This window comes from Phytophthora infestans, genomic scaffold (genome assembly GCF_000142945.1).
Source record: "Phytophthora infestans T30-4 supercont1.50 genomic scaffold, whole genome shotgun sequence".
Lineage (NCBI taxonomy): Eukaryota > Oomycota > Peronosporomycetes > Peronosporales > Peronosporaceae > Phytophthora > Phytophthora infestans.
In genome coordinates, this window is record NW_003303709.1 from 175,745 (window position 1) to 187,856 (window position 12,112).

A 12,112-nucleotide genomic window follows, 5' to 3' on the forward strand; every position below is an offset into this window, starting at 1 on the left:
AACACCGCTGTAAATGAGATCTCCTCTAAAGATTAGGCAAAATCCCACGGGAATTTCCACAATGCGCTCTTTGCTGTCGTCCCTGGCAGCGAAGCATCCGTCGAAGACTCGAAGCCTCGTATTGGGCTGCAAAGCTAGCACCATGCTTGCTGGAACTCCGCCGGGATGGGCTGCGCGGACACGAGCTATGTCGTCGCCTTGGTAGTCCTGGTGGGCCTCCTGCTCTGTTCCGCCTGGCTTCGAGCGCATGCACGAGAATATGCCTGGCCTTCAACCCGGGTGCAGCATTCCAATGACTACAGCCAGCGCCTTACGCAGCTCCAAGAGAGCTGGCGACAACGCAGCAATATCCACGCGAGACTGTTGGCGGTAGGAGTCGTCGCCACCTCCGACACGATTGAAAACTCCAGTGTACGTACGGGCCTTAGCTTCGGCTAGTAGTGTAGGTATAACGCGATCCGGTAGGACGAGGCCCGCGGCCAGATATTCATTCGGCAGCAAGGGCCCGGTGACCGAGTTCATGAGTTTGCTTAGAATCTGAAAGTAAAACGTTTTTTTTTGCAACGGGAACGGTCGTTGGGACGGGAACGGTCTCTGCAACGGGAACGATTTATACTGGTATTTACAAGTACAGATACTGGTAAACTGTAGTTTTCCTTACTGCTCTTTTGTATGCGAGGGCCCTCCGGATGAGGGCCCTCGTTAGATTCTCCCCAGCCGGAAGTGCTGCATATAGGATGAGGATCAGCGTTCGGAGCCGGTGCTAGGTGGCCATAGCCCGGAGCAGGAGCCAGATGCTGCTGCATGATGATAAGGCAAGGCGGAGCGACAGGAGGAGCTTATGTGTACAGGATGATACTGTGGTAATAACAAAATGTAATTCATGTACTGGTACTTGTACGAAGTCTGCACTGAAGTTCAGCTCCGTAATACGTAGTATACACTAGCGGCGGTACTGATACGCGGAGGCTATTGCATGTATTAATATACGTAGTACGTATTAATAGAGATACTTAATAAAATAACGCCGATCCGCCATTTTGACGTCAACCCTCGCCGTAGAGCTGGTGTTGCCAGCCTGGCGACTTTATTACTTCCTACAAATTGCAGCTACTTAACTGATTTTAGAAAGCGCTAAATTAGTCGAATGTATCGATATGATTGCACTGGTCGGATAAAATAAAAATATGCGTGAGATACGTCGGCATCTTATTTTGTAAGGGGAGATACATATTTTCCGTGCCCCTCGGACCTGATACGTCCGATGTGGGGTTTAGATGATCTACCCAACCCTTCTTGCATTTATTAGCCAGCACTGACACATTACTTGGATATGATTGGTTATACAGAACAGAATAATAAATGATTGGCCATCAGTGATGATACGAAACTTAAGAGAGGTCAGATAAGTGATGATATTCATTCATGTCGCGTGTTATGGTCTCGTCACACACGGTCACCAAATTAGTGTACCTTATATGAGACTGCGCGAGACATAATGATACTAATCAACCATTTGGAGTCATCGAGATATTCGCGTCTAAAGATCGCCCACGTGTTTTCGCACTTTATCGAGTAGCTGAAAAAACAAGCGTCAAAGTTTTTTAGAAATTTGAAGCAGGTGTATCATTCCCGAACAGCGCACTCCAGCCTCGAGAATGCAGTGCCCCGAGACCGAAAGCAACACGACGGCACCCGCTCCTGCCGTCGCTGTTCCAGTGCCGCCCCCTGCTCCCCCTGTCCTGGTCAATGCGGGCGAGCACGGCCCCCACCGTGCCACGAAGCAGCCAGCCGACACCAGGGCGCACACAAACACGGCCACCGCCGACCTAACAAGTATCGCTCAACCTACGGCTCCTCGTGTCGCTTTGCCCTCCGCTACAGTATCCCAGCAGGAAGGGTCGCCTGCCAGCGATGAAGCAGATGAAGGGAGTGAAGACGAACAGGAGAGCGATGAGGAAGCTGACGACAGTGACGACGAAGATTGGAGTGACGACAATGAAGATGAAGAGGAAGACGAGGAGGCAAGCACTGGTGAGAGTGGTGTAAGCGACGCAGCTGAAGAGGAGGAGGACATAAGTATCAATTTGATTGAGGTGAGTCTGCAACAAACAGTGGCGGGTCTAATTCAGGCCGACAAGTGTGATCGCCGATGTCTTCAGGGAAAAGCCCAAGAACTTGAGTGGCTCGTGTGTTCAATCTCACAGATGACCAGATCAGAGAAGTTGACAAGCCTCTACACGATGCTGGGCGTTCTCATGCAGACGGATACTGTGGAGAGGCACCGAGGAGACGGAAAACGCGAGAAATGTCACTACTACCTGCCACTGGTTGGGAGAGTTTGCCGGCCCATGTTTGCAGAATGTCTCGGGGTAACTCCTTTGACTATCCAGCGATACAAGAAGCGTGTGCGCGAAGGAAACATTGCAGCTAAGGCGCACGGGAACACACTGAACAAGCACGCTTCTGTCATCGATCTCGTGTGGCTGGTGAAGTGGTTTAAAGAGTTCTCTGCGGAGGTCGGGGTAGTAGTACCAGTGCGTGTTCGGCTGCAGAAGACGGCGAATGGCACAGTGAAAAAGTACTACAGCTCTGAGATGTACACTTTGCTGCCGCCGACGTTCACGTGGGATGCGATCTATGATGAAATGCACACATACGTGGAGGAAATCAGGATTCGAGTTCGGGAGCCAGCCAAGTCTACTATGAGGCAACTTTTAACGCTGCACTGCCCCAACATTCGCATCCGATCATGGCCGGAGCGTGTAAAAATGAGATGGGAAGAGACAGGCATCGATTAGTTTTATCTGTGATCGAATTACCATTTCAAAACGGCAAAAAGTACATGATATTGATGTGGATGTGGCGGTTGATCGATCCCGAGCGGTCGATTTGGCTGCCGTTGCTCGATTTATCAGCCAGTCTCGCATGATCGATTTGTACTTTTTATAAGCCACGATTTAATAAAACGACTTCTATTTATTTTAATTCGAGCATCAAGCTAAGTGAAAAGGACAAAAGCATTAAAATGCAAAATAATATTTAGATTATTAACGTGAAGATTCTAACACCATCATACCTCTACAACGAAGCCTCCCTTCATTCAGGTTGAAAGAAAGGTCTTCTTTCTGCCATTCCACAATCAGTCGGAAATGGTTGTCCTTTTAGTAAATTGTGTTGTCGTTAGAAGCGAAATTGCCACGACTGTCGTTCTCGACGAGAACTCGACGGTCGCTCAGCTGCAGAGCGCCATCGCAGCCCAGTTTAAGTTCCCTGACGCTGCGTACAAGTTGGACCTCTTTCTAGCGAAGGACGGCGGCTGGCTAGATATGGAGGGCGTATCAGCAGTGGCGCTCGATCAGTATGGATACCCTCAACGCTTTCATCGCATGAAGCCCTTGCGGTTTCTCAAGAATGCCGAATACTTCGGTGAGGGATTTCAAGTGAGTGGGGATGAAGTTCACGTCCTGGTGGTTGCTCCGACCTCTGTCTCGCCAAGCCTGCGTCAGCAAGTACTTGACGGTCGGTCTCTTCAGGAACTGTGGAGTTTTTCAGAATTAGATATTCCAGCGTTACCTTTTACATCCCAGCTAAAAGCGCTCCTTCAACGGCCACTACCGTTCAAGCTGGCTCTGGGTGGTTCGGTGGATGTGCCCAGAGGCCTTTTCGAACCGACTGGTGAACTCATATCATGCCCACAACTGACGGGAATGATAAACGCCTTTTTGTCCCGGTGCACGCTAATCCCGGACGCTACGGCATCGGAGAACTCATGGCAAGCATACTATGACTCTTTGCTGTTGATTACGACTTGCCTGTGCCGCGCAAAATGTTTCGATGTTCGCGAGTACAGAAATCAAGTCGACAAGTCAAGAAGCACCAAACCTAGAAACCGGCCAGACTTTCTTCTCGAGCACGATGGTCTTGTCTTGATGCGTGGAGAAGAGAAGAATTCTCTGGCTAGTATAGAGATGTCGACTAGAGAGCTGACCAATAAGATGTGCCAGTGGAATGTTCTGCTTTACGGTGATCTGCCATACATTTTGGGCTATGCAACCTCTGGGCAATATCTGCAAGTAGTTGCGATTGAAAAAAGCGGCCGAACCTGTCGACCAACGGCTTTACTGCCCAAATTCAGCATCTTGCAGGATAAAACAGTCGCGTTGAAGTTGTTTTACAACTTGGCATTTTTTTGCAAAAAATGGGGAACTTGGCAACTCGACCGTTTACGTGTGATCTCGTGCCTTTCGTCACTGATATCGATGAATACCGAACGATCATATTGGTCGATGATGCGATTGAGCGGACGGTCTTTCGCAGCAATAGTGAAGATCACGTGCGGCTTGTCAACGTATATACGGCGCTAAAAGAACTGAGCGCAAGGGAGCTCCGTTACGCACCTGCAGACCGTGCGCACGATGATCCAGACGCGTAGTGGCAGTTTGTTCGTGGAATTGCTTCCAGTCGGCTACTTTCGGTATCCTAGAGCTGAAGAAGTTATGGAGTGGTTGCAGCAAATGCTGATAGCTGTAAAGTATTGGCACAGCTATGGATATTGTCACGGCGATATACGCTGGAGAAACATTGTGTTCGTGCCTGACACACCAAGCTACTGGGTACTGATCGACATGGACGAATCGCACCTTAACAACACGACAGCGATATAGTGGAATCATCAGTGGGAAGGAGAAATGTTACGATTCCATCATGACTTGTTTCAGCTTGGAAAATTGGTTGAAGAGTTGACATTTGACATGCCTCCAGAAATGATCGCAGTACGTGATATACTTCAATCAGCTCCCTCAAGCCCGACTATCACGGCGAAAACCGTGCTTGAATACATAACTTCTTTGTAGCTGCAATAGTTCATGAGTATTCCAAGTCGGCAAAATTTCTCGAGCGAGTTTAGTTGGGATTAATTAGTGAGTATCGCTTTTAGCTACTACATATGAGGTAAACGGAATTGTTCGTCGACGAGAGGTCGGACCATCCTTTCTCGAGTTTCTACCCGATATCAATTATCCAAATGCTCAGCTGTAGCGCTAATAAGGGGATAATTCGTTGTGTCGGGATATCGCTGTGATCGTGATCTCTCTGTCGCTCCGAAAATCCACCTTTGCGTTCGTCTTCGATAACATGAACAAAGTGGAGACGGCACGGAACTGCACAACACTCTTGGTGAGCTCAAGAGCATTTTAGGTCGAATTGTCGACATGTATGGAGGAGGCGACCGCGGCAAACGCAAAGCGCTCACGTGTGTGATGCAGTATTTGCACAAGTATCAGTTCTCCATTGATGATTTCCTTCAAGCCGCAGAAGAGCTCAACTACGGACGAAGAATACTGGCTACCCTACCGCACCGAAGGAGGTGCTCAACAGCTTGCAGATGCGGATGCGACGACGATCATCCTTCTCGTCACAATGAACATTCTACATAGGACAAAATACACCGTTCCTCGCGCCATGTTCTAAGCTTAACGTCTAGCTCCACGGTGAAGATCAGAAGAGATCCAGGCCGATAAAGCTTGTAGGAGCTCTGCGTCGTGCTGCTGAAGTTGCTGGTCTGTTCCTGATAATGGTCTAGCACAACCGTGTTGAGCGTTGTCATGCAGACGCTCCAAATGTCGAATGAATGAAGCGTGTAAGCGCTCACGTAGCAGCGCAAGCCAACGCGCTTCGTCGTGTCCACATAACTCGTACACGATCCAGTCGTCAAGCACAAGCAGCCACTTGGCTGCCACAGCGTCATCGGTGTCATCCATGTCTACATCTTGTTGCTCTACCGTCTGCGTCTCCACTGAGCCCACAAGAAGCGCCTGCAACAACTGCGATGGCAGTTTGGTACCATATTTCGCAAGACGGGTACGCTCGGACTGCATCATTTCATGGTACACGAGCCATTCATCCGGCGGACCGAACTCGTCTTGCTCAGAGCCAATCTTCCGCTTATGCTTCTGGGTATTCGAGGCGGTCCATGCCACCATAGACGTCCCGTCCATCTTCACCTTCACCTTCTCTTTCGACGTCCAGTTGCGACTTACCCCACCGGAGCGAGTAAATAGCGCGTTGGGGTACATACCGATACTGAGAGCCATCAAGTACGGAGTTACACTTTCCACGGTCGCAGGCATCCTCGACACAGGAGTAGGCACTAGCTGGGTTGCAGTCGACAGCCCCAGTTGGTCCAAATCTTGTTGTAGCTGACGGTAAATTGAATAAAGTTGTTCAAGTGTCTGTCGGTGCAGCTTGTTCCTAGCGCAGAACGCATCCTTGGCTTTAAAAGAGGAGCGTGCTCGAGCATCAAGGTACGCCTCAAACGCTTTCCAAAGCACAAAGTGGTCGCTCTGCAATGTAAGACCTGGTGGCGACCCATTTCGCGCAAATGCCTTCTTAGAAGCATCCACCTGGCGCTGTTCTTCTGGTGACATTCCGAGAAAACTGATGAAAGGATCCCGATAGCCACTCAGAGTGCACGTGGTCTGCAGGATCGCATCGAAACAGCCAAAGGTGTGGCCCCACAGCAGCAGCTTCGCCATCTGCACAGAGACACCTCCCGAGCAAATGTGGCCCAAATGCCAACCCAGCAGCGTCAAGGCCTGCTTGCCTTTACTTATACCTACAAGAGCGCGCATGTCTTCTAAGCGCTGCAGGGACGCGTCGATCGAGGTTTCGCTGGGTGCATCCATCGCCTCCAGTAGAAACTCCTTAGCGTCTCGAATATGGAGCTTCTTCTCGAGCTGGAGAAGCTTGATCTGCAGTAGCAACTCTTCCAACGGTGTCGTCAGTAACTCGGGCTGCATGAACTCCTTCATAGCTGTTTCGTATCGAGCCTTCGAGAAGAGACGGAAGCAGATACCAGCACGCACGCGACCAGCGCGTCCTGTACGCTGCACACAATTTGCACGAGCCACCCATGTCGTTTGCAGTCCCATAACAAAAGACGAACTCGACGTCGCAGCGAGCGCGTGGGCCTGTTTGGACTTGCCGCAGTCCACAACAAACACCACATCTTCAATTGTAAGACTGGTTTCTGCGATGTTCGTAGCCAGAACCAGCTTCCTCTTTCCATGTGGCGGAGTCATGAACGCGCGACGTTGCTCTTGAGCCGAGAGGCGAGAGTGGAGAAGAGCAATCTCGTACGTTGAGGAGGTTGCTGGAGAATTGAGCAGAGCTCGTTCCATGAAGGAGATCTCTTCCCACCCAGGCAAAAAGACGAGAATGGCTCCCTTCCCGTCCTCATCTAGAGGAAATGTACGGTTCACAAGGAAGAGAAGTTGTAGCAGCACATCATAATCCACGGCTTGATCCTGTCGCAGAGCGTCTTGCTGCTTTACGTAGGATGACAACAGTGCCTCTTTCGCGTCGTCATTAATCTCACTCAGTGCAGCTTGCAGAACATCTCCCATGGCGGCAACAGGTACTGCTACAGTAGCTAATTCGGGTTCAGGCACCGCTACTGCTTCGAAATCCGCGCTAGGTTCCCCGAAGCAGGTGGCCACGTGCATTCCAAATGCTTCTTCGTCAGCAATTCTCGTTTCGCCACACAAGGGACATTCAAGCCCGTTACTTGCAGGTGCTGTGGCTACGTGACCGAAAGATCCGCCTCCGATTCGTCCGACGCGTGAATCATCCATTATGGGCAACGGGGAGCTTCGGTCCCTCTCCAGTAACGCTAGAATATCTTCGAGATAAAGCGTCGTGACAGGGAAGTTAGTACCGCCCACCATCTGCAACACTGGCGCCGGGAACTCTGGCTGGAAGTACTGCGAGAACTTCTCCACCTGAATAGTAGCACTCATGAGAATCACCTTAAGATCTGGTCTCTGCTTGAGGATTGAAGTCTTGATCAGGATGAGTAAGAAGTCTGTAAACTGGTCACGCTCGTGTACTTCATCCAGGATGATGTGGGAGAATCCTCTGGCGAGTGGGTCGTTGTTAAGCCACTTGAGTAAAGTGCCCGTCGTACAGAAGATCAACTTGGATCGCTTTGCATCGAAAGAAGAGTCGAATCGGATGGCATGACCCACTTCCTTCGGGTCCTGGCCAGTGCGTTCACGCGCAACGCGTTCCGCAAGCGAAATGGCGCTAATTCGACGAGGCTGAGTACAGATGATCCTCGTCTCCTCTCCACGTCCTCGTGCTAGTGCATCATCCAGAAGAAACTGCGGGATCTGCGTGGATTTACCACATCCAGTATCCCCCGACAAGACCACGAGTTGATTACTCTCCACGAGCTCCAGAATCTGCTCTCGATATCCGTATACAGGCAGCTTGGTTGCTTCCACAAGTGGAGTTCTCACAACCTTGGTTCCTACATCCTTGGGAGGGCTCGGCAGTGGCTTAAACGGTGATCCACCGCCTCGTCCAGGATGTCTCTTTGGCACAGAGGCCAACGGACTCAGATCCTTGGCGCTCCAAGGGTCCACAGTCACCTCCTCCGTTGGAGCGGGATATCTCTCCATGTAAGTCTTAATTACAGGCGGGAACCACTCGACCGTCGCTGCATTGAGTGGTGCAGCTGGTAGTCGCAGTGAAACTTCTTGCATGGCCGCGTTCTTCTTGACTTTGGCCACGTGGATGAAGCGACCTGCGCCCTTCTTGCCCGAGCTCTTGGAGAACAATCCGTACTTCTGCGCCATCGAATGGATATAGCGCCGCTGCGTGTTATCGTAGCTGGGAGAAAAACTCATCTCAGTGCGCTCGCCGTCTTCTACTAGAGCTTGGAGAGCTGCGTGGATCTCCATGGTGAAGCTCTCATCCAGACTGATGGCCGGCTCGGACGAGCTGTTCGAAGCGTTTCGACCGTTGGAGGACGTAAATCCATTGGAAGGCGGCGACCGACCACTTTGTCCCCCACGCCCGCGACCCCGCCCCCGGCCTCGGCGACCACCGCGTCCACGATTGCCACGGCCACCTCGAGCTTGCCACTCACCGTTGCGCTCCATATCCGACCGAGCTACCGTAATATTGTAATTTCTGACCAAACGACCGAGCTACCGTAGTATTGTGAATTCTGACCAAATTTTTTTGCCGTTTTGATCCTTTTCGATGAGTCACTCGCTTACAAATTTCCTGTCCAAGAGCGTAATTACTGAAATATAGCAGTGATAATTGTCAGAGGAGATGAATAATATTTAGGACTATAAAGACAACAAAAAACGTCTGGTACGGTAAAGCATCGGGTTTGGGGCCACCCGAGAAATATTTTATTAATAATATATTTATAATTTTGCTATAAATAATTTATTTCGATGTATTTCCGAATTTTGTGTACGGCGACACACTATTTATTTTTGCTTGGGCAAGTGGTTGGGTAATTGGTTTTGAGAATTCTAGTGCTCGTTTTCATGTTCATTCTGCAATTTGCTCGTTTTCATGTTCATTCTGCAATTTGCAAATTTACCAACCTATCTTAGCCGCAACCGTCATGTCTGATGCCCTTGTCGCCACGCCACGCTCGAAGAGCAAGTTCACGCCAAAGCAGATCGCCTGCTTTAACATTAAGCCCTATCTTACCAAGGACGGGGACCTCACTGGTCTGCAAGTCTTCAAGGCCTGTGGCAAGACACGGAAGCATGCACCCAAAACTTGGTACACCAATCTGGTGTACGTTGGGGTCGAGATGGAGGCCTCCAGCACCGCTGTCACGGGGACGCTACTTCCGTGGGTGCATCAAAAAGCATCTAATCGGCACACATGGCTCGAGTGGATCGTCAAAGGAACCTCCCTCTCTCCTTCGTGAAGATGGAGTCTACAAGGCGGTGCGTAATTAGCGAGGGTACTGTCCCGCTCTTACTGATTCCAATTAACTATTGTCTAAACAATTTTTTCTATATAAGGTACACTAATTTGGTGACCGTGTGTGACGAGACCATAACACGCGACATGAATGAATATCATCACTTGTCTGACCTCTCTTAAGTTTCGTATCATCACTGATGGCCAATCATTTATTATTCTGTTCTGTATAACCAATCATATCCAAGTAATGTGTCAGTGCTGGCTAATAAATGCAAGAAGGGTTGGGTAGATCATCTAAACCCCACATCGGACGTATCCGAGGGGCACGGAAAATATGTATCTCCCCTTACAAAATAAGATGCCGACGTATCTCACGCATATTTTTTTTTTATCCGACCAGTGCAATCATATCGATACATTCGACTAATTTAGCGCTTTCTAAAATCAGTTAATTAGCTGCAATTTGTAGGAAGTAATAAAGTCGCCAGGCTGGCAACACGGCGAGGGTTGACGTCAAAATGGCGGATCGGCGTTATTTTATTAAGTATCTCTATTAATACGTACTACGTATATTAATACATGCAATAGCCTCCGCGTATCAGTACCGCCGCTAGTGTATACTACGTATTACGGAGCTGAACTTCAGTGCAGACTTCGTACAAGTACCAGTACATGAATTACATTTTGTTATTACCACAGTATCATCCTGTATACATAAGCTCCTCCTGTCCCTCCGCCTTGCCTTATCATCATGCAGCAGCATCTGGCTCCTGCTCCGGGCTATGGCCACCTAGCACCGGCTCCGAACGCTGATCCTCATCCTATATGCAGCACTTCCGGCTGGGGAGAATCTAACGAGGGCCCTCATCCGGAGGGCCCTCGCATACAAAAGAGCAGTAAGGAAAACTACAGTTTACCAGTATCTATACTTGTAAATACCAGTATAGATCGTTCCCGTTGCAGAGACCGTTCCCGTCCCAACGACCGTTCCCGTTGCAAAAACAAAAACGTTTTACTTTCAGATTCTAAGCAAACTCATGAACTCGGTCACCGGGCCCTTGCTGCCGAATGGATATCTGGCCGTGGGCCTCGTCCTACCGGATCGCGTTATACCTACACTACTAGCCGAAGCTAAGGCCCGTACGTACACTGGAGTTTTCAATCGTGTCGGAGGTGGCGACGACTCCTACCGCCAACAGTCTCGCGTGGATAGTGCTGCGTTGTCGCCAGCTCTCTTGGAGCTGCGTAAGGCGCTGGCTGTAGTCATTGGAATGCTGCACCCGGGTTGAAGGCCAGGCGTATTCTCGTTCATGCGCTCGAAGCCAGGCGGAACAGAGCAGGAGGCCCACCAGGACTACCAAGGCGACGACATAGCTCGTGCCCGCGCAGCCCATCCCGGCGGAGTTCCAGCAAGCATTGTAACGGGGTTACATGGTGTGGAACACACAGGGGTACGAAGTACCCGGCGAGTTAACAAACTCTCAGTACATAAGTTGGAGAGTTAACAAGGTCTCTCAGTACGTTGGCTGAAAGCCACACGTTATGCATTTGATTAGGTTTAACTATGCTAGATAGTTAAAGAGATACATTTACCCCTAGGCGGCTTGGCCGCAATAATAGTAAATAAATCACTTCTGGTTTTGAAGCATAAAAGTTAAGGTGTTAACTTTGAGCCCTGGTCTTGGGCTGTAAGTGTCCTTTGGATAAGGAACTTAGTATTAGTGACTCTTTGAGTCGAACGTCTTCCTCTGACGCTAAAGCTACGGCAGCCCCGCTGCACTTGGTAGCACTTGTAGTCAATCCCGCTCCTGAGTCGGTTGACTATATCCTCTGCGAGGATGGAACACCCCGTGTTCGCGAATTTGCCCCCGGCGCAGCAGGACGCGCTTTATAAGCTTATGTCCTTGCTTGGCCCGGAGGGCGTGGCTCATCTTGCATCGCAAGGTCCAGAGGCGGTCACTGCCAGGCTGGAATCGTTCTCCCGCTACGAGAACGCGCTCTTGGAGCATGTCCAAGAGAAGATGAGCGCCGCATCGGCGGCGGCGTCGATGACGCGTGAAGAGTCTATGAGACTGAAACCGCTCATGGTGAGCGTAAAAACCTTCGAGGGGAAGGATGGAGAGAATCTCCTTCTCTGGACCCGTGAGGTCGAGATGGCCATGGGATCGGCCCTGCTCCAGTCTGAGCATCAGCGCGTGGCGCTGGCTGTCTCCAGGCTTGGAGGTCGCGCTCGCGAATGGGCACTAACGTGCGGCACGTCTGTTGACGCTGCATTTCCCACTTGGGATCAGCTGAAGCAACAGCTTTCGCGCGTGTTCGCGCCGCCTAATCAGGCGTACCGTATCCGGTCAAAGTTCCTGCTACCCGCCAG

The 12,112-nt window shown here is 50.3% G+C and overlaps 2 protein-coding genes and 1 pseudogene across 2 annotated transcripts; 2 read left to right on the top strand and 1 right to left on the bottom strand.

The window, feature by feature from the left end:
• Window positions 1-1,658: 1,658 nt before the first annotated feature.
• PITG_23341 (uncharacterized protein) lies at window positions 1,659-2,801 on the top strand (the record flags this gene model as incomplete). Its single annotated transcript, XM_002896942.1, has 1 exon — window positions 1,659-2,801. One exon carries the CDS (start codon window positions 1,659-1,661, stop codon window positions 2,799-2,801), a length of 1,143 nt encoding a protein of 380 aa, XP_002896988.1.
• Window positions 2,802-3,152: 351 nt separating this feature from the next.
• Window positions 3,153-4,853, top strand: PITG_17083 (annotated as a pseudogene; the record flags this gene model as incomplete).
• Window positions 4,854-5,474: 621 nt separating this feature from the next.
• Window positions 5,475-8,945, bottom strand: PITG_17084 (DEAD/DEAH box RNA helicase, putative; the record flags this gene model as incomplete). Its single annotated transcript, XM_002896943.1, has 1 exon — window positions 5,475-8,945. The coding sequence occupies one exon, from the start codon at window positions 8,943-8,945 to the stop codon at window positions 5,475-5,477; it is 3,471 nt and encodes a 1,156-aa protein (XP_002896989.1).
• Window positions 8,946-12,112: the final 3,167 nt, after the last annotated feature.